Raw genomic sequence first — 23,209 nt, 5'->3', positions numbered from 1 at the left:
ATTTTTCAGGTACAAAACTTTCTATTGTTTAGTTTTTTATTTCTCTGCCAAGATTTTACATCTTTTTGCTCATCTAGTATATTTTCCTTTACATCACTGAGTATAGTAATAATAGCTGCTTTACGGGTCTTGTCTAATAATCTCAACAGCTGGGTCATCTGTGGACTGGCATCTGTTGACTGTCTTTGCCTTTGAGGATGGGTTACTTTTCCTGGATCTTATTATGCCAAGTATTTGGGGGCCATATCCTGGACATTGTGAATGTTTTGTTGTGTAAAGTGTGGGTTCTGTTATATCTCCTCTGAAGAATATTGGTGCTGGCCATTCACCAAGTTAGACTCACTGTAAGCTCTGTCTCATTATCTGTGGTTGGTGGTTCAGTCCAGCTAAATCTCAGTTCAGCTTTTTAAGCCTTTGCTGTGCTGCCTTCAGTTTGTCCCAAATCTACATGATTTAAAGGTCAGTCTGAGACTTGTGTGGGCTTTAGACACAGAATTGGGGGATTACCTTCTCTGGCTCTCTCTCTGCTCTGGAATGTTTCTCTTACTTCTCAGTGATGGGTGTTGCCTGGGCTCCTCTCACTGAGTCTTCTGACCAAAAGTTGAAGGGCTTTCTGTCAAAGTCTTCATCACTTGCACTGTGCCATCCTGCAATTACAGACTGTGTTTAAGGAAAAGCCACAATAAACCTGGGAACTCTTCCAGGCCATTGTTTCCACATGTTTTGACTCTCTTCCACAATCTGCCTATTTTTATTTATTCCTAAGAATCCTCAGGTCATTTAATAAAATATTTTGTCCAGAGTTTATAAGTTGTTTTGAGGGAATGGTCAATAAGATGTAGCTGTGGAACTAAAAAAAAATTAATTTTGAAACTGAAAGGGTGCAATATTTAACATATCAAATGCATGCTGAGAATTGAAAAAAACCTCACACCTTTTATTTTTTAATTTTAGTTATTTAAGCAATTAGGTAAAGGAAGTCTAAGAAGGAAAGATAAATAATGTGGAGAAGAGAAATGCAGGGAGACTATTTTTTTTCCATTAGCTATTATATACTTATAAATGCATGTATTTTTTAAGATATATATATATTCACAAGAGATATGGGCATTCTCTAGGTATGGGCTGTAAAGAGCTGATAAATTTTTATAGTCATTAAAATTTCTGTGGGCTTCTGAATAGTTTAGAGGAAAGCCTCTTGTAAGGTTGAAAACAGTTTTTTCTCTATTTTTTATATCTTTTAAAAAATGAACACATATAAAAAGTAGTTACTATTATTGATATAAGGATTCTATGCAGCCATACAAATATGATGGGAAGTGTGGAAAAATAGAAAAAATTATTGTTATCTCTAAACAAAGTTATTAATATGTTTGTATTTTTCTTTTTGTTTTTTTTATTTGAGACAAAGCCTCACTTGGTCACCCTTGGTAGAGTGCGATGGTGTCATAGCTCACAGCAACCTCAAACTCTTGGGCTGAAGCAATTCTCTTGCCTCAGCCTCCCACATAGTTGGGACTACAGGTGCCCGCCATAATGCCCAGCTATTTTTAGAGACAAAGTCTCATTCTTGCTCAGGTTGGTCTTGAACCTGTGAGCTCAGGCAATCCACCTACCTCAGCCTCCCAGAGTGCCAGTATTACAACGGGCATGAGCCACTGTGCCCAGCATATGTTCGTATTTTTCTTTTAGGCTTTTTTTGGTAAATTATGAGCAGGGCACTGATAGTTTACATATTAATATTTCAAAAGGAAATATTGTCTTATGAATACTTTTCTCGTAGCACTGAAAACTTTACTAGAGGAGATAAATTATACTTAAAAGTTTCTTTTGGAACTTTAGTACTGCGCATTGGAAGTTGACATTGGCATGAAATTTAGGAGGTAAATTGAGATGATATTTGGCTATGGACCTAAGAGAACCCAAATCCTGTTCTTGAAATGGGTCATCCTTCCCACTGAGGTATCCTGATTATATATAGTGAGAGGTTATGGACCCAAAGATGAGAGATTATTCTGAGGCACAAGATGAAAGGAAAACAGAGTTGGTGTGTGTGGTCAATGTGGCTTTTATTCCATCTGAATGGAGGTGGGGTGAAATCAGGAGAGGAATTCCACACGTGGGTTATGTCAGATGGGGATTTAAAGGGTCAGGGAGGGCAGCAATTAGTGGCATTCCTATTTCCTGGGAGGGACATGAGTCTGACCTTTCCTGGGCGGGACATGAATTTGATCTTTTCCTAGGTGGGTCAGTCCCATCTGGGTGGGGCTGGTCTATTTGGGCAGGTACACCTGTTTCTATCATATAGGAAAAGGTCAAAGTTAGGGAATCCATGTTGCCGGTTGGGCCCATTCTCCAGATAACACTGTGATGAGCTGGCTTAGCATATGCTGGACTTGTTTCCCTTTGTGAGATGGGTTTATGTAGGTTGGAACAAAGTCACCTTGTGGTGTACTTTATTTATTTCTACCTTAGTTAGGATTAGAGATGAATTTGGATTTTCTATTCCAATTTAAGGAGCAGCCATAACTGTAAGAACCAGGGAGAACTTTGCAACAGAGTCCACTCTAGAGAATCCATGCCTGGGCCCTCAGCCATTTTTGGCCAGAGAACTTTCTCCTGACGTCTGAGCTGGCCTTGTGAGAGACAAGGGCTGACTGTTGGCCTTTGCAACTCCTCAGGCCTAAAACCTCCTGGGAGGGAAGAAAGAAAATAGTATACACAGAGGTCCAATATTTTGGAAAAAAGAGGAGAGTAACATTACTGAATGGGTCGCAAAGATTTTAAGTGCATTTTATCCCATTTTAAAGTGTAGGGTAAATGTAATCAACCTGGATTATGTTCTGCATTGAGACGACTGCATTATCTTTCTTTGCATATTTCCAAACTAGAACTAGTCTTCCTTGGTAAATTGCTCACAAGAAAAAAAGAAAATGCTATTTTCTCAGAAGAGTGGATATTTACATATCTACGTTACTTTACTGTTTTGTGTTGTGGAAGGGTGGGTGGGGGAATAAAGGCACCTGACCTCTGATGGACTGGCCCATGAAGCACTGGGATACCACCCACCTTGAATGCACAATAGAAGTTCCTGTCAAATTTAGAAGTTCTATTTCCTGTTACTTTACTTTTTGATAGAAAGAGCAACTTTCCTGTTAAGAACTCAGGGGAATGTACTGAGAAGTGTTAAACAATGAATACTTGTTAAACTTCAATAGCAAACTGAAGGCCTGGGAGAAGTTGGGAAGGGCATCCAAAGCAGGAACTAAGAAAGAAAGGGGAAGTGCAGTTGGGAGAGGCAAGTCCCGTTCTCATCAGGTGTTCACATACTTCTGCGCTGTGCTCTGTTCCAGTAACTACCTTTCAGGCTTTTGAAGGAAGACGCACAGGTGGTGTTGGTGTGAACATGTTGCCACCTGTGCAAACAATAATGATCAGAATACTATGAGGAGGATTATATAGCATTTTTTAAAATAAGGAAAGTTTCTCTAAGTCTTTAGAAAGCTTTTCTATAGATGGTCTGGAAAACAGGCAATAGATTATCAGTTTCACTTTTTTATATAAACCGTTGGAATGGACAGAGTTGAATTGTCCAAGGTCTAGTCAGTGGTGGAGTCAGGTAGAAGAAGAAAGCCTATTGGTTCCCAGGTGAGAGCTTTAGCAGGATCTTCAATTTGAGATCTGTGGCTCATATTTTACAAATAAATTTAAAGTGGTATGACTATTTGGAGGATAAATAGGATGTTCTCTTCATACCACCTGAACTATCCGACAAGTGAATTCTAAATGTAAATAGAATTCTTTTATAAATTGATATGAGTCCAACCAACAAATGTGGAAAAGTGACAAGCCAAGAAGCGCAAAGTAAAGTAAGAATAATTCTGCATTTAAGTTTTTTTTTTTTTGAGACAGTCTTGCACTAGACTGTCATAGGCTAGAGTACTATGGTGTAAGCCTAATCACAGCAACCTCAGACTCTTGGGTTCCTTCCTGCCTTTGTCTCTTGAGTAACTGAGACTACAGGCACCTACCATGACATCTGGCTAATTTTTTCCATTTTATTTTATTTTATTTTATTTTTGAGACAGGAGCTTCAAGCTGTCCCCCTGGGTAGAGTGCCGTGGCATCTCAGCTCACAGCAACCTCCAACTCCTGGGCTCAAGCGAGTCTCCTGCCTCCACCTCCCAAGTAGCTGGGACCACAGGCGCCCGCCACGGCGCCCGGCTATTTTTTGGTTGCAGCTGTCATTGTTTGGCGGCCCGGGCTGGATTTGAACCCGCCACCTTGGGTGTACATGGCTGGCGCCTTAGCTACTTGAGCCAGAGGCACTGAGCCATTTTTTCCATTTTAAATAGAGATGGCATCTCCCTCTTGCTCAGGCTGGTCTCCAACTCCTGAGCTCAAGTAGTCCACCTGCCTCAGCCTCCCAGAATGCTAGGATTACAGGCATGAGCCAACTGACATTATTTTTTGTACTTTCTCTCACTTTCTCAGTCTACCTGTTGATTCTTGCAGCAATTACTTCAGCTTCACTTCTTAAATCTGCATAAATTTATTTATTTGGTTGTTCTCTCATCCCTCATTCCATTTTATAAAATTTGTAGTTAGTGTAGTTGATTATTTCAAATGAGTTTATAATAACTTTTCAAACGTTCAAAATACCATTTTTACATTTTTGTATTTGCATGAAATTAACATAGTATTTTGGGAAGACCTGATATAATTAAAATGTCTAGTGATTCTATCAAGGAAACATTAACTGTCTATTTAGTTAAATCGTTCTTTAATGTCCTTCAGTAAAATTTCAAAAAATGTGTTCATGCAGCTTTAGTATACATTTCTTGTTCTATTTATGCCTTGAGACTTACTCTTTTCAAAAATTATAAATGAAATGTTACCATTATATTTTTGAGTCAAGCATTTTGGTATAAAGGAAGCTATTGGTTTTTATAAAATCAAAAAATTTAAATCCCTCATAGAATTCTACTGTAGTTCTAAATAGTTCTTTAGTGCCTGGGCTTTTTAGTAGATAATCATACTGGAAATAGTGATGATAGTCCAGAGGTATTTCTGCTTTATTATTTTATTTTGTTTCAAAAAACCTTGGTTTTGGGCTTTAAAACATTTACCAGTCTTCTAATTCATTGTTATTTTTTGTTTTTATTTTCATTGTATTACTCTTATTTCTTAAAATGCTCCTCCTCTTTCTGTCTGTGAAACTCTATTCTCTTTATTTTCCTAACCCCGGTTGCTCTTTCCGCACCCACCTGGCACAGGTGAGTGTGCCAGAGAATCTGTAATTGGTCCTGTCTCTACTTCTGTTAGCCTGGCTTTTAGTGATATGGAAGTTTTTTAGTAATGATCTCAGAGCCCTGATGAATAGAAGGTTGTTTTTTAAAGTGTGGTAAAATACACATAACATAAAATTTACCTTCTTAGCCACTGTGAAGTGTACAGTTCAGTGAACACCATAAGTTTTACTATGTACTTGGTTATGACCAAGACTTTATTAAGATCTTATTTTACGAAGATTTTTACTTGATCTCATTTTATTCATCATCATTGCCCTGGTCCTACCAGCTTTACCTTGTTCTGTCTCCGTTTTGACTCTGCGCCATTCCCAAAGCCTGGGGTTGGATTCCAGCTACCAAAGGTCAACTTTTATTTGACCTTCCTGCCTTTATTCTTTCTTTTACTCATAACGTATTAATATCCCTCATGCAATGGATGTTATCAAGTCACTTTTCTGCTAAATAATTTTCAGTAGCTGGCAGAAAAATAGAAGCACCAGGCGTTCAAGGCCTCACAATCCGGCTGCAGCCTTCCTTGGGGCTGAGTACCTACCTCTTTCCTTTCTCCCCTCTGCTGTAGCTCAGGTGACACATTGAGGCAGTGGGCTAGTCAGAGGAGGGAGACACCTGGGACCAGCTGGGGAAGGCAGGGGAAACAGCCATGCTGCTGCAAGAGTAGGGACTTGGCCCTAGCATTGCCAGAGCCCTCACTTTTCTTTTATTCCAGAGAAGCTGCAAACCTGAATTTTTATGTGAAAATCGTCCAATTTAAAATTGTTGGCTATGGATTAATATCGTGGAAATGCCCCGAACAATCGAAAAGAATGTTCCTAGGCTGGAGTCAGTTCACATGTCACAGTTAGTGCCCTCTATTTTCTCTTTGCGGGACTACTTTGGATTTTTCAAGCCTGCGCTTAGTGTGGGCTCTCTCGCCTCAAAAGTGGGACACTACATTATAGTCTAAAGAAAAGCTAAAGTAAATCCAGTAGAGTTTTGGGAAACTCCTGCTGAAAAATATTAGTGCCTTAGAGGTTTTACCTGGTTCTGTGACAAGGCCAGCAGGTGGATATACAATTATTAAATAGATGCTCAGTTTGCACACTTGTGCATCAGGGAGCGCAGCGAGTCTATCATGAGAAGCTTTGCTCAACCAAAATTTTCTTTATGAACAGTTTTTTATGCATATATAAAATATCATTTGGGGGCTATTTTACAGGTCAGATTTGTCAAGATGTCCACATTTCCAAAGCACTTTGGCCTGAAACCCAAAGAAGAATCGTACATGTTAAAAGAGCTTGAGAAGGTTCGCCAGGAGAGTAAAAAGGATTTTCTCCGAGTCCAGCAGAAGTTGGCCTCCAAGCCGGCTATCGATGGAAGCTCCGGGCCCAGCCTCCCCGTCCCCAGCCCGCCCGGCCCGGGATCCCAGCCGTGGAGAGCGCACCCTCCGGCTAAAGGCCCCGCGCTGTCGGCCACGGCGCTCCTGCAGGAGGCGCTCGGGGGCGCCGCGCGTCCCGCGGGCCTGGGCGAGGCGGTCGCTCCCGGGAAGCTCGGGCCCTTTAGCCCCCGCGACTTTTACTTGCGGAGCTCCGCGTTCCTCCGGCTGCGGCCGCCGAGGAAGCCTCCGGCCATCGCCTCGGGGGTCGGCACGGCCAAGCCTGCGGTCCTGCTTCCGCCGCCCCCGCCGCCCGCGCGGCCGGTGAGGCGCAGGGTGCGCCGGGCCCGGCGGAGCCCGCAGCCGCCGGCCCCCAGGCGGGAAGTCTGCCCGGTGCGGGTCTCGGACGCGAGCCAGGAGTCGGCTCGGCCCACCAGGCTTTCCCAGGCCGGGGAGAGGAAGGCCAGCAGCCGCGTGAGCGTGGACAGCGACTGGGAGGCGACCAGAAAGCGGCGGAGAGTGAGGATTTGCAGCCGCTTCGTGTGCCGGGAAGTGTCTAGGGATGGGCGCGACCAACGGCGCGAGCAGGCAGAGCCCGAGAGCCGCCCGCAGCGCGACGCCCCCGAGGGCGGCCAGCCGAGCGACGAGGCCGTCGCGGAGAGTGTCCAGCCCGGCGACGCGGTGGAGGGCGAGGGGCAGAGCCAGGGGCCCAGCCGGGAGATCCCCAAGTCCATCGAGGAGATTATGGCCTCGCTGCAGTCGGAGGCCCAGCTGGCCTCGGACCAGAACATCAGAGAGCTCATCCAGAGCGTTCTGGGCCAGAACTACGACATTGCGATGGAAGTAGGTGAACCAGAACGAAAGTAATATTTCTCCTGGTAAATGCAACTTTAGGATTCGTTATACACTGTGTGTAATGTTTTATTATATGTAATACTTCAGTGTCTATGATAGGATACCTTATAACAAAACCATGGGGCGATATTCAACTTCTTAGCGTTTTTTTCTTTTTTGAGTTTTCCACCTGAATTTCTCAATTTTTTCATCAAGAGAGTGCATCGTCTTGTCAAAGTGAAAGAAATTAAAAGGTTATGTTAAAAAACTGGCTCCAAGAACGTTAGCTGAAGACCTGAGTAATGTATCACTACTAGCCTTCTTCTTCAAAGACCTTGTGGTTATCTCCAGACGTTTTATGTGATAAACTCAGTCTTTTTTCGTTACAGTTTAGCATTTTTAGTAGTGAGTTTCAGTAAAAGTGAATTTATGTCCTAAGATCAGTATTTACTATTAAGTTTATTTATTTTGAGACAGAGTCTCATTCTGTCACACTGGCTAGTGTGCTGTGACCTCATCATCACAACTCATTGCAACCTCAAACTCCTGCACTCCAGCAATCCTCCTGCCTCAGCCTCCCAACTTGCCAAGACTACAGGTGTGCACCATCATGCCTGTTTTTTTGTTTGTTTGTTTGTTTGTTTTTGTAGAGAAGAGGTCTTGCTCCTGCTCAGGCTGGTCTTGAACTCCTGGCCTCAAGCAATCCTCCTGCCTTAGCCACCCAGAGTGCCAGGATTACAGGCATAAGCCACTTTCACTGAGACTATTTTTAATTTATAAGAATTCTAGAATATTTTCAGTGAAAACCGTTCTCTTGAAACGTTAAAAAAAGTATTCTTTCAGGCCTTGCCAGTTATAGAGATTTAAGTGTTTCTTGTGTGCTGCCCACACACACACACATGCATGTTGTGTGCGTTTTTTGTCACAACAACCTCCTCTCCCCAGTCAGGTAGATAGATAATAAGTCCTATATTAGGTAGGAGGCTTTCTAGCTTTAGTGAGGTTATAAGGCTGACCCAGTGTTTTGCAACTAAGGCATGGCAGAAACGGGATCCAACCCCAGTCTATCCCAGAGCCTTGACTAGAATCGTGCCCAGGATGGTTCATTTCTTTTCTATGTTATGTCCAGAACAAGAAGCAGAGCTATACAAGGTCATATTTAACTTTAAGATAATTTTGCCTATTATATACACTTAGCTCTCACAGAGACCTTCAAAGCAAAAATAGTAACTGAGGAACTTGAGGTGAGAGAGAGAAGAAGTAAGAAATAAGAAAGAGAGAGAAAGAGAAAGAAAACAATAACGAGACATTGTCTTTTTTGAGAACGGCAATGAGAATGAGTAAGAGGGAAGAAGATTCTATTACTGCTCTTGGCTGCTGCTCTAATAAGAATAAGATTTCTGGTGGCACCTATGGCTCAAGAAGTAGGGCACCAGCCCCATATACCCGAGGTGGTGGGTTCAAACCCAGCCCGGGCCAAAAACTGCAAAAAAAAAAAAAAAAAGAATAAGATTTCTTATTAGTACACAGAACACTGCTGTTGCATTATGTCTTTAAAATAGTTTCAGGACCATAGGATACTCTTGGCTGTGACTTAAGTAATGTGATCGATCATAAGGAAAACAAAAACATGTATGAATACGTTTTGCCACAGTTTTGCCTTTGACCTAGTATTTTTGGACAAAGTACAACAAATGTTCCAAGTTAAGATTCACATCTCCCTGCTATTACTAAACAAGATCAGGGTGACTGCTTGGGCCATTTCAAAATGAGTATTTCCAGTTAGACTTTCAGTGAATTTAATATAGGATAAGAAATCAGGGATTCCCATAGAAGAGCCTTGCAGAGAAGGCCTTAGTCCCCCTTCTTCTCTGAGGTGGACCTCCTATCTTATCATATAGTCAAGGGGGCTCTGTTATAAACTAGCTCAGAAGTCCTGTACAGTTGGGGAAGTTATACTTCAGAGAAGGGTCTCCTAAGAAAAAGCATGTTTGAAAGATTCAAATGGGATTAGAGATATACAAAGGCAGAGTATCAAATGAATAATGACCCCAGAACATTGAATTCTATTCTTCTTACAGAAGTGCTAATTTGTGTGTCCTTTCCTTGGTACTTCTGTTCCTGAATTGTTTTTTGTTGGAGAGTGGCATGGATCATGGGGCGTTAGAATCAGGAGCCGGGGGCTCTAGCCCAGGTTAATGGGACTTGGATGATATAAGGTAAAAGTGGTTTCAGAAGTTTCATCAGAAGGAGAAAGGAAAATTGGGCGTGTGTTGATATGGCAGTGGGAGGGTAAGTGAGAGAGAGCAATGAGGACACAAGTGTAAAGTGGAGTCCAAATTGTGATTTAAAAAATTATTAAGAAGACTAGAATAAGGACATTTGTTTTAAACATTTGGAGTTTATGTAAATGATATTCTATCCAGAAAAAAAGCAAGGAGCATGAATTTTTCACTTTAGAAATCTTAACCTGGAGCCACATGGCAATCCCTAGAGGGAACTCCAAAGAGTGAGACAGTCTGGGAAGGCTGGATTGTCCGTCTGTAGAGCTTGGGCAAGACCATTCCAGGCCCTGCATTCAGAGTTCCATGATTATATGGGCCAGGCGGTATATAGAATACCTGAAGATTACCCTTCACTGCCAAATGTAGGTCAGATACCAAAACCAGAGTTTGTCAACTTTGGCACTTTTGATATTTTGGGCTAATTAATTCTTCACTGTAGGGGGCTGTCCTGAGAATCCTAGGATGTTTCAAAGCCTCCCTGGCTTTTACCTACTAGATGCCAATAGCCCCTCCCAAGTCATAACAGTAAAAATGTCTCTAGATGTTTCCATATGAGTCCCTAGGGCAGTTGTTCTCAACCTATCTAATGCTGTGACCCTTTAATACAGTTCCTCATGTTGTGGTGACCCCCAACCATAAAATTATTTTTGTTAATATTGTTGCTAGTTCATAACTGTAATTTTGCTACTGTTATGAATTATAATGTAAATATCTGATATGCAGGGTATATTTAGGCAACCCCTTTTGAAAGGGTCATTTGACCCCCGAAGGGGTTGCAACCCATAGGTTGAGAACCGCTGCCCTAGGGAGAGGGGCAAAATCTCTTTTACCCAATTGGGAATCACAAGCAGTGGCCTACACCATGGCAGGAGATATAGAACTGTGATGAAGTCCTATGGTTGTTTTACTGAGAAGTTTAATAGTATCACTTATAAAATATATTCTAATTATATGAGACCGGAGTTCAGAGACCACTTTCCAGATGGTAACTGAGGGTGAAGGAAGCTAGGCTGTCCTTGCTTCAGTCGCATTTAGTTGTTTTTGGTCAACAGCTCCAGAGGAAAATGTTTTAACACGAGCTAGGTAAGAGCAAATTCATGTTATAAGGTCTACACATATAAGCAAATGAAGTATAGTCCAAATAAAAATATTATATTATAAAACTTAATGCTTACTTTTGCTTCAAGGAAGATGAAACAGATATTCTTTTCTCTATTCCTCCTGCTAAGTACAACTATGTACATATCCTTATTTATTTATTTATTTATATCTCAAATCAAAACATGAAAAGACTCCAAAAGGTGAATTGCAGAAGACAGAATGGCTTGGGACTTTGAGACACAAGGAGTGAATGACATGGTAATGAGTTGTCTGGGTTTTCTTTTTCCCTCTTATCTCCTAGACTTAGAACTAAAGAAGCTGGTAACCTAGGAAGGCCAATGGATATGGATGGAAAAGCCCAACAAAAGCCTGATCTGTAGCCTAAGGCTCAGGGAAGGGGAAGTCAAGTAGAACAGAAAACTTTTAGAGAGCACCTTTAGCCAAACACTGCAGAAAAACCGATAGCCCACCCCCACCCCACTAGGTGGGCAAATGGGGAACCTAATTTCCAATCTGACTAGGCTGTCACAAGGTGCCCCAATTACTCCCCACTGAGGTGGTGTCAGCAGAGGGTCCAGACTTTCAGCACTGGTCACCATTTCCCTTCTTCCTATGGTGTCACTGGAGGCTTCATGAAGAGCAGTAATGAGACATTATCTATTCCTCCCAACCAGGATGGCATCAGCAGAAGCCTTGTGGAAAGCCGGAACACCTTCTACCCAGCAGTAACAAGGAGGCCCCCAACCCTTGTGCCAGCAGAATATGAGTGGGGAACCTGGATTTCTTCTCCTACCTGGCAGTAATGGGGGCATTCCCTCCCCCCACTGCCCTATTAGAGTGGTATCAGAGGAAGGCAGCTATCCTTTAAGAGAATGCTTAGATAGTTTCCAGACTCTCATTACCCAACATGTCCAGGTTTCGATAAAAAAAAAATCACTTGTCATGGTAAGAATCACAAACATCTAAACTTGAAAGAAAAAAAAAAGATGTGAAGAACCAAAGGAATTTTTTAGAACTGAAAAATGCAATAAGTAAAATGAAAACTCAATGGATGGGCTGAACAGCTGCAAGGTGAAGATGGAGGAAAGAGTCAGCAGACCTGTAGAACCACCCAGCTCACCAGTGAACATAGAGAGACAGTAGACTCAGGAAAAAACCGGTGGAGGCTCAGGTGGGCCGGTGGGACTACAGCAAAAGATACAATCCCAAACATCGTCCAGGGAGAAGAGGAAAAAGAAGGCAGGACTGAAAAAGTACTCAGAGAAATAGTGGCCAACGACTCCCCAAATTTGGCAAGAGAGGCAAACCTACATATCCAAGAAGCTGAGTGAATGCCAAAGCAAAGAAATCCACAGCAAAACACACAGTAATCACACTTCTGAAAACTAAAGTCAAAGAAAAAAATCTTGGAAGCAGTGAGGGAAACATGCTGCATAGAGGGGAAAGCAGGTTAAATGACAGTAGATTTGTCACATGATGGTCAGAGGGCATTGCATGACCTTGTTCAAGTGCTGAGAGACAAGGGCTGTCCACCAGAATTCTATTTCTTGTGAAATGATCCTTTAAGCATGAAGGTGAACTGAAGATACTCTCAGACGAGATAAAACTGAGAGAATTGGTCACTAGATGTTCTATCCTGAAAGGACGCCTATAGGAAGGTCTCTAAACAGAAAAGAACTACTAGAAAAAAGGAGGTTTGGAGCAGGAGAAAGGAAGAAAACATAAGAAGCAAAACTATAGCCATATACAATAGACTCATCTTCTCCTTTTGAGTTTTCTGTTATGTTTGAAGGTTGATACTAGAATTATGACACTGATGTGGTTCTAAATGTATGTTCAGGCAATATTTAAGATAATTATGAATGGGGAGGATAAATGTACGTAAAAGGAGGTGAACTTTCCGTGTGGACCTCTAACTGGAAAGTTACTATACCAGTAGACTGAGGTAAGTTAACTATATCTACTGTATTACCTAGAGCAATGACTGAAAAAGCTATACAAAAGGATCTATTAAAAAAAACTAGCATGGCACTCATATCTTAGTGGTTAGGGTGCTGGCCACATATACCAGGGCTGATGTGTTTGAACCCAGCCCAGGCCTGGTAAACAACAATGACAACTACAACAAAAAAATAGCCCGGTGTTGTGGCGGGCGCCTGTAGTCCCAGCTACTTGGGAGGCTGAGGCAAGAGAATCGCTTAAGCCCAAGAGTTTGAGGTTGCTGTGAGCTGTGATGCCATCTCACTCTACCAAGAGCAACATAGTGAGACTCTGTCTCAAAAAAACAAAAAACAAAAAACAACTATAGATAAATAATAATAGGATTCTAAAAAATGTTAAATAACCCATAGGAAAGAAAGTAAAAACAAGAGAGAACAAAAAGAAAACCAAAAATACAATGGTGGACTTAAACCCCTAACCTGTTAGTAACTGTGTGGAGTGTAAATGGTCTAAATATAACGACAGAGATTGGCAGGTAGATTAAAAATATGACAGAACTATATATTGTTTGTAAGAAACTTATTTCCTGTGTGATGATATTGGCAGGTTGAAAGTAAAAGGTGAAGAAATAGATATAATACACGCATTAATCAAGAGGAAGCAGGAGTGGTTCTGTTAATATCAGATAATAGAAAATTACCAGTGACACAAAGGGCTTTATATTATAAAAGGGCCAATTCACTAAGAAAAACTGAAAGAGATACACAAATCCAAAACCATGGTTGAAGACTTTAATGCCCTCTTTCAACAACTGATAGAAAGACTAGATAGAAAATCCCCAATGATATAGAAGAACTCAGCAACACTATTAACCACCAGGAGCTAATCTACGTTTTTAGAAGACTGTACCCAACAACAGTGGAATGCACACTTTGGACCATATACTAAAATGGACTATATCTTGGGCCATTAAAATGAGCCTCAATAAATTTAAAAGAATTGAAATCACACAAAGTGTGTTCTCTGACCATGACGGAATCAAACTAGAAATCAATAAACAGCTGATGATAACAAGAAAATCTCCAAACGCTTGGTAACTAAACGATACAATTCTGAGTAATCCACGGGCCAAAGAGGAAGTCTCAGGGGAAAAAACATATTGACCTGAATTAAAATAAAAATACAACATCTCAAAATTTGTGGGCTACAGCTCAAATAATACTAAGGGGAAATTTATAGCATGAAAGAGGAAAAGTATCAGATCAATTATCCAGGTTCCCACTTAATGTTATAATGGCTAGATTACTGAAGAAAGTAACAAGAGATCTATTTTTAAGAAAAATATGTTTAAAACCATTTGATCACAGCAACTTTTATTATAGTTATTTATTTACTTATTTATATTTTTCTTTTTGAGACAGAGTCTTACTTTGTCACCATCAGTAGAGTGCCCTGGCGTCATAGCTCACAGCAACCTCAAATTGTTTGGCTCATGTGATCCTCTTGCTTTAGCCTCCCAATTAGCTAGAACTATAGGTGCTACCACAACCCTCAGCTATTTTTAGAGGTGGGGTCTCACTCTGGCTCAGGCTGGTGTTGAACTCCTGAGCTCAAGCAGTCCACCTGAGTAGGCCTCCCAGAATGCTAGGATTACGGGCATGAACCACCTTGCCCGGCCCCTTTTATTACCATTATTGACAAACAGATTCTAAAATGTATATGGAAAGGCAAAGGAAGTAGGATAGCTAAAATATTTTGAAAAAGAATAAAAAGATGGGAGGCACCAATGTACCTTATTTCAAGGTTTATTAGATAGGCACAGTAATCAAGACTGTGTGATTTAGATGGAGGGAGAGAGAGTGGAGACAGGGGAGCAGAACAGAGAACACAGAAGCAGATTGACACAAATACGTCCAACTGATTTGACGAAGGTGCGGGAAGCAATTCAATTTCATTTCAAAAAACGGTACTGGAGCCAGTGAACATCTATAGGCAAAAAAATGAACCTTGGTCTAAGTGTCACACCTTCAATAAAAATTAACTCAAATGTATTGGGGATGTAAATATAAAACTATAAAACTTTCAGGAAAAGAAACCATAGGAGAAATCTTTTTTGGATCTTTGGTTAGGAAAACAAAGAGTGCTTACATTTGAGACTTAAAAGCATGCTCCATGAAGGAAGCATTGACCATTATCCAAATTAAAATTTTTTGTTCTACAAAAGGCCCCATTGGGAGGAAATATTTGCAAATCATATGTCTAGCAAAGCAGCGGTATCTAGAATTTATAAAGAACTCTCAGAACTCAACAGTAAGAAATCCAATTAGAAAATGGGCAAAAGGCAAGAACAAACATTTTATTGAATGTGAAGATAAGCAGATGGCAAATAAGCAGATGGAAAATGTTCCAGCATCATTTCACAGGTATACAGTGACATCTCATTATGGTTTTAAAGTGCAAATTAAAACCATAATGACATATCACTGTCTTCCTGTGGAAAATGCCTAAAATAGAAAAACAGTCACAACACCAAGTGCTAGCAAGGATGCAGAAATACCGGACCACGCGTACATTGTTGGTGGGGATGTAAAATGACACAGCCGCTCTGGAAAACAGTTTGGTAGCTAATTTAAAAAGTAAGCATGCTGCCAGCATGTGATCCAACATTGCTCTTCTGGGCATTCATCGCACAGAAAGGAAAATATGTGTTCACACAAAACTCTTGAGATAAATCTTCATTTAAGACTTACTAGTAATGATCAGAAACTGGAAACAACCCAGATGTCCTTCAGGGGATAAATGGGTATATTACTCAGCAATAAAAAGAAATGAAGGATTGACACCCACAACAACTCGGCTGTATCTCCAGAGAATTGTGCTGAGGCAAAACAAAAAGCAAACAAAAAAAGCCAATCTCCGAAAGTTAGATACTATATAATTCCATTATATAATGTTCTTGAAATGACAAAATTACGGGAATGGAGAACAGATTTGTGGTTGCCAGGAGATAAGATGGGCTTGTGGTGGGAGGAAAGTGTGTGTGGCCTCAAATGGGCAGCATGGAAGTCCTTGTGGTGATGAAGCGTTTTCTGTCTCCACCCGTCAGTGTCAGCATCCTGGTGGTGACATTGTATTATAGTTTTGCATAATGTTACCATGGGGAAAGCCAGGTAGAGGGTACATGAGATCTCTCTGTATTATTTCTTACAACTGAGTATAAATCTATAACTGTCTCAAAATAAAACAAAGATGTTGGCTGATTCTTTATTAATGTGTGTGCTGCTTTTTGCAAGTTATAAGCCCTCCTCAAATTCCCTAAACCCATAATTACTGTTGTTTGTGCTTCTGCACTTATCTCAATTCCTAATACAAATGAGATGTATAGGGTATTTTTCTTTATGGAAATAAGAACATACTATACACATTATTACTCTGCAACTGATTTTTTTTTTTTTTAGTTTTTGGCAGGGGCCAGGTTTGAACCCGCCACCTCGGTATATGGGGCTGGCGTCCTACTCCTTTGAGCCACAGGCGCCGCCCAAGCAACTGGTTTTTTCAAACATGTCAATGCATGTCAATGAACATACATCAATATGTATAACTTCTACTGTATCCTTTTAAAGAGCTGCATATTCTTCCAAAGTATTTAAACATTTTCCTTTGCTTTTCAAATTTCATCTTTCCCTATCTTAGGAACAAATTTGTACTCATGGAAGGTATAAATCAGATAACCTACCAGGATTTCAGCAGAAGAAAGCAACTGGCGATGTTTGATACCAGTACAATTGGGAGGGACTTGTTTAGGCAAATCTTTTCTATTCAAAATGATAGACAGATGCATTCCACTTTTCTCTTAAACCCTTTGTGAAGTGCTGTATTGTCCTTGTAACAGTTTATGGTAGTCCAAGTAACATAATGATTAAGAAGTTTCCTTTTATAGCCAAATCAATTTACAGGGTTTTTTCCCTGTGAAAATTACAAATATCTCAGATAACATTTAGATGCTTTCAGTAAATACAAGATGCTTATGTATTTAATTTCTGTGCACTTTTTAAAAAATGGAAAATAAGTTATATTAATTCTTGAAGGAAATTTCCTATTCCTTTAGCTAGTTTGATTGTACAGTGATTTTGAACCAAACTAGCAGTTGTTCCTTCATAATAAACTTATTCTTTGTTGGATATGAGTACAGTTCATTTTCCATGAGAATTTCTTTTCAAGCTTAGAAAAAAGAAGTACTTGAAAAGTGAGATGTTAATTTACTGTCAAATTCAGATGTATTTTTTTCTGTTTCTTAGTACACATGTGACTTGCAATGAATTTTTCCTTTTGCTTGTGTCTATAATTAAATTCCTGACAAAGGCCAGGTGCATTTCAATCTTGAAAGTGATCCATTTTCACACATACCAGGGTTTCAGCAAGATTTGTCCATGTGAGATAAAGTGAGGAATTTTAAAATGTTTTTTTAAAATAGTTGCTTTTTCTAGTTATTTCAGGTACAGTTACTTGGATATTTAGAATAAAAGCATCTTCTCCTTACACCCCATGACTATTGCTTTCATACGTAACTCAATTTCAACTTTGATTTGGGAACATAGGCCTTATTAATGCTTTTACCTTTTAAGAACTGGCTGAAGTCTTTAGAACAGGGGTGGGGAACTTTTTCATGTTGGAAGGCTGCAATAATTTAGCTGTGATCAAATAAAGCCACATTCAAGAATCTTCAATTAGAGATACTTAAAAATGTACATTATGTTGTAAAAGTCTGACTATTATGTACTTAATAATTAAAAAAATGAAAATTTTTTGTTAGTTTTAAAGTTAACCTTTTGATGACATTTTTTGTATGTCTGTCTTTTTCTGGAAAGCATTTGAATATTTGGTGCAACATGGAGGCCTGTAGTTTCCATTGATCCTCTGGATGGCGATCAGCCATTTGTGACCTTAAGGGTGTTTTGGTTTGGGTTAGGCAGAAGAATGTAGATTCGCAGCAATAAGTGGCTGAAAAGCAAGAAAGCATTTCTCAGGCATGTTGCCAAAGGTGTGGGCATTCTCCTGTATTTTCCTGTATTTCAACTGGATCTTTCTTCACATCAGACAGTGACTTTAAAATGTCATCTACTGAGAGCTCAATTCCATCTGTAGTTCTTTAGAGACTTTGGTTGTATTAACTAGATGAGGCTGAAATGCTAATTTGAGCATGACGTCATGATTCTTGAAGTCAGTGAACCTTTCATTGCCTCCTCCAATTAATAGGCCTGTAACAGCTGCGTATTCTTCAAATGATTCACAAATGTCATCCTGCTCCTCAGTGACCTTTGCTAACTGGGGAAAATGTTCATCTAAAATTTCTTTTCGAGGAAGTATTTTGAAAAAAGATAGCTTTGTTTGCAATGCTTGGATTTTTTTTTGCCACACGTCATATGTAGACTTCATTTTATCTTGCAAGGAAATATTCAAGTCATTTTGATTTGACGTGATATCACATAGAAATGCTGCATTCCTATAGAAATCTTTCAATAACTCATATTGCTGATTTTGTTCTTCATAAAATTTATCTGTTCTTAAAGAGATAAAATTTTGGCTCACACCTGTTCCTGAGATAACCAGTGCCCTTTAGAATGATACAGCCAATCTGACTGAGTACCTCCTCTTTTGACTTTAGCGTGTTGTGAGACTGATGATTAGTTGCATTTGCATGGATATAGTTAATGATATTTATAACTTATTGCAGAGTGTCACCTAAAATAGTAGCTTTAGCACTGAGATTTTGATGATGCAAGAGTATCTAGCTCTGTTAATGTTTTTTTTTTAATCTGTGCAATAAACCCTTCATATTTTCCTGTCCTGGAAGGTGCACTGTCTGTACATACACTCACTAAATTTACCAAATTCAGTACAGCTTCACGATATGTACCTTGGAAATTGATTAAGATATCTATTCCCTGTGTTCTGTCCACAGTAACTCTTTGTAGCAAAGACAATCTTCCTTTATGACCCAAATGAAGTATAAAACCTGTACCAAGTCAGTAGGATCAGTAAAGTCACCCAAAGTGATAGAATAATATGTATGTTTGTTTTGAAATATTGCACAGAGTTGTTCTGTAAGTTGAAAGCTAATTCATGCTGCCCAACAGTTCTGGTTCTCCTTGAAAGAGGCGGTTGTTTGGACTTTGCAATGTTATCAAGGTCCGAGCATCCTACAACTTTGGTAATGCATTCTTTCTCAATTTCTGCATTGCTGAATGGCTACCCCTTTTTTTCTGAGCATATAAGCTACTTTATAAATTGCTTCAGTGGCATTATTTCCAGGTTTAAATGCTGCTTAAAAGAATTATCTTTGATTTTGCTTTTCATCTTTTAATTTCAATACAACCTTTTGCATGTCTCCATCTAATTTAAAATATTTATAATCTGTATTAGTGTTAAAATGCTGATGAGCATTGAATTTCCTCAATCTTGATATTGCAGTATCATGAGGCAAGCAAATCCTTTTATCATTAGCAGAAATAAGATAGTATTGCAATTTACAGTCCTCATTTAAAAAAAAAATCTGCTTTCTTCCTTCAATAGTCTCCTAATTTCTGACACCCCCACCACTCCTTTAGTAGGAGGTGAGGCGGGTCACTAGCTGGTAAGCTGTGTAGTTAGAATCCAGCCCTCATTGCCACCTTGACATTATAGCGTATCAGTCTGCTTCAAGGGTACTTTTCTTGACAGCTTCAAGTCATGATTTTCTTTTATTTTGTGTAAGACTAGAGGGAAGAGCTTCTACAGTTTAAAACAGTTGTTCAACGAGTAAAGTTGACATCAGTGCTTAGAATAATATTGCTACCTTGACAGCAAATTGAACCAACTATTATCAGTGCCCCAGTTAAGTTACACATCCACATATTATGCATGGGAAGCCATTTATTTTTTATTACTGAAAAGTATAGTATTTGATTGCAGTTGAAGTCAGCCATGCTGTAGCTATAAACAGCCTGAAGCTAGGCTAGTGTATTCTTTACAAGTGTTCGTTTTAAAGCAGAATAGGTAAACATGTGGGTTTTAAGGTTAGGTAAATAAACAGTTTTGACAGTAAAATCAAAATCTTGAGAACTAGCCAAGCACAATCATGTTTAAGCATCTCTTATTCCAAATGAAAACAGTCTAATGGAATACACAGCACATTTTCAGGTTGTTTCGGATGTATGTTCCATTTTAGGGTGAATATTCTTTCCTAAGTGCCTGGTTTTCTGAGTCCACTGCAAAGTGTTGCTGAATCTTGGTCTTGCCATGGTGGGGAGGGATGGCTCGACAAAATTAGCCATATATATAAAATCTTTGTAACTTTTTATGAGATTGGGAGGAAAAGGATAAATTCTTAGTGTATTTTACTGAGGCTAAGAGTAATATATTCTTATTTACCAAATTTACTTTGACATGTTTACGCTATGTTCTCATTATATAGAAGAGTATTTCCAGAATCCTAGTGATAAATTTCCCCATAGTGTTTCCTTACCCACGTTTTTCACTAAAATGGTGTCTACCTTTGTAAGCTAACCTGATTAATTTTACCTTATAGATAATAAAACTGAGACCCAATGAAAGACTGAGACTTCCTCAGGGCTATACCGCTAATCAGCATTGTTGGGACTGCACCTATTTTATACCTCTGACGGCCACTGCAGAATTGTTTTTATTTGCCTTAGGCCATGCTGATGGCACTTTCCTTTCTCTCTTTTACTCCATTTTCCTTCTTTTTTCCTTCACTGCCTTAACACTGAGAGCCCAGGCATCTAGAATTTTTACTTACTTCAATTTCTTATATCTCTGCCTTGGCAGGAGGACTATTGTACTCTCTCGTGCCAGGATGGCCAGGTAGCCTCTTGGTTTTGAGCTCAGCACACCTGGGCCCGGGGAAGGTCTTGACAGCCATGGATTTGCTCTTAGAGTCCCGTGATGTTGGTCAGATGCTGGATGTGGGAAGGGACTTGGCCTGGGCACCTAAGATAGCACATTGTGTCATCCAAGGGAGAGGATGCAATGGAGACATTAGTAGTTAGTTATAAAGGGTAGATATATTAGTTTACTATTTAAATTGCACACGAACTTTATGTCCACTCTATATGATCATTAACCAGTTACATTCAGTCAAAAATCACTGATTCTATCAATTGAAGTTGCTGTTCATATGGATAGAAGATAATGTCTCCTTTATCTGCCATCTCTCAAGTTACATAAAAGCAGAATAACAGACTGACCCACTTTATTTTACTAGCTTTATTATTTTTGAAATCTTTGATCTCTTTTCAAACTGAATACCTGTAATTTCTCTTCTTAGCCTGACAGGTATAGGTTATAGGTCTCCATTTTTTTGTTTTTGGAAGTGACTTACAGTCCGTAGGTCACTTAACAACAGAGATGCTTTCTAAGAAAATTGTTAGGGCTGGGCACAGTGGTTCATCCTAGCACTCTGGGAGACCAAGTTGGGTGAATTGCCTGAACTCAGGAGTTGGAGTCCAGCCTGAGCAAGACTGAGACCCCGTCTGTAAAAAAACATAGCTGAGCATTGGGGTGGGTGCCTGTAGTCCCAGCTACTTGGGAGACTGAGACAAGAGGAGCTTTTGAGCCCAAGAGTTTAATGTTGCTGTGAGCTATGTATGATGCTACAGCACTCAACCTCAGGTGACTGAGTGAGACTCTGTCTCAAGAACAACAACAACAACAAAGGAGAAATGAATTGTTAGGTAATTTCATCATTGTGTGAACATCACAGAATATACTTACTCAAAGCTAGATGGTATAGTCTATTGTTTCTAGTCTACTGACCATACAGCACGTGACTGTACTGAACAGTGGATGCAGCTGTAACACAATGTTAAGTGTTCATGTATCTAAACATAGAAAAGGTCCAGTAAAAATGTAGTGTTATAATTTTATGGGACTACCATCATACATCGTCTGTCATTGATTGAAATGCCCTCATGTACAACTGAATTGTCCTTAGGTAGTGCATGATTGTACTCGAAATCTTATTGTCTGAGGTGAGTTTCTGGGTCCCACTGAGAATTCTCAACTCAAGAGAATGGCATGTTTCAGTGGCCTTACCAGGAATCCCCAAAAGCCAGGAGGAAGAGCCAGTGCTTTGGCTATTATTTAAGTAGAGTTACAGGATGGCCATGATCACATGGTCAACTGTTAATCAGCATTCTGGTCATCAGAGTTATTCAGTCTTGGTAAAGTTCCCTGCACCCTCCCCTCTACCCATTTCCTCCTTTTAAAGAGATAGTCTATCTTCTTTTTAGACCCCACACATAATACAATAAATAAAATTCCTGTCATTTTCTTGGCTTACTACAAATTTATTAGGCACACAGGAGCAGATTATAATAAGGCCAGACCTCATCATTTCAGCCAGATTTCCCCTCAAGAACATCACTAGTCTCAAGCTCTTCATCTCTTAATCATTGGAAATAGGGTCGGGAAAAAATGAAAGATGAGACAGCTGAGGCACTTGCCATTGTTCTGACTCCATTACGCCGTTGAGACCTGCCTCGTTGTGTAGTCTTTGACAATCAGTTATTACCCTGGAAAGTGATTATTAAACAGTTTGTGGAATTACGGATTTTTATGCATGACTACTCTGTTACTCTTTGGGGTTAAATGAAAAGGCTTATTAAATATCCATTTACAATGGAATCTTTGAAAATGCTAAATGGAATGCATAATTCATATTGGCTGTCACTAGTATAAAGCCAAATCACTTTAACCAAATATCAAGTTACAAGGAAACAGGGAATAAGTGGCAGTCCTAATAGAACTAGTTCAGAGTAGCTAATGGGTCCTGATAATTGGAAAATCCAAAGTAATACTGGCTTAGACAAGATGGCAGTTTATTTCTCTCTTGTTAAAAAAAAAAAAAAGTCACGTATAAAGGAAATGTAGTGCTGATATGTTGTTCCACAGGGCCAGGGATCCAGAATCCTGCCCTCTGCTTGTCCACTGACTGATCCTCATTCTCAAGTTCATCCCAAGGTCCAATATAGCCATACCAGTGTTCACATGTGAACTCCAGCCAGCAGGAAGCTGTTAAACAGGAAAAACATGTACATGTACCTGAGGTTGCCCACCACTGCTGCTTGTATTTAATTAGCCAGAATTTAGCTACATCACCACATGCAGCTACAAAAGAGGATGAAAACTGTGAAGTCACTGCCCTGGGCAGCCACATGCCAAGGCTCATACCCAGTAGACTCTGTTGGTCTCTGCTCTGTGGTTTCTTTGGGTCTATACCTTCTGTAAAGACTTCTGCAGCTCAGAATTATTCACTCTCCCAGCAAATATTTATTGAGTACCTACCATCATTACCACTTAGGCACTGAGAATTGAAAGATTTTGCA

At 39.9% G+C, this 23,209-nt stretch overlaps 1 protein-coding gene across 1 annotated transcript in view; it reads left to right on the top strand.

Moving 5' to 3' along the window:
* Positions 1-6,093: 6,093 nt before the first annotated feature.
* TTC6 (tetratricopeptide repeat domain 6) overlaps positions 6,094-23,209 on the top strand; it is a 179,795-nt gene continuing 162,679 nt past the window's right edge. The window contains exons 1-3 of the mRNA XM_012806438.2: positions 6,094-6,231; positions 6,508-7,203; positions 7,249-7,506. Of these exons, the coding sequence (XP_012661892.2) occupies positions 6,094-6,231; positions 6,508-7,203; positions 7,249-7,506 (1,092 nt within the window). The remainder of the gene's footprint in view (positions 6,232-6,507; positions 7,204-7,248; positions 7,507-23,209) is intronic.

The sequence above is a fragment of the Otolemur garnettii genome, unplaced genomic scaffold (genome assembly GCF_000181295.1).
Source record: "Otolemur garnettii isolate 467f Iridium unplaced genomic scaffold, OtoGar3 scaffold00052, whole genome shotgun sequence".
Lineage (NCBI taxonomy): Eukaryota > Metazoa > Chordata > Mammalia > Primates > Galagidae > Otolemur > Otolemur garnettii.
This window is presented reverse-complemented; position numbering and strand designations above follow the sequence as displayed.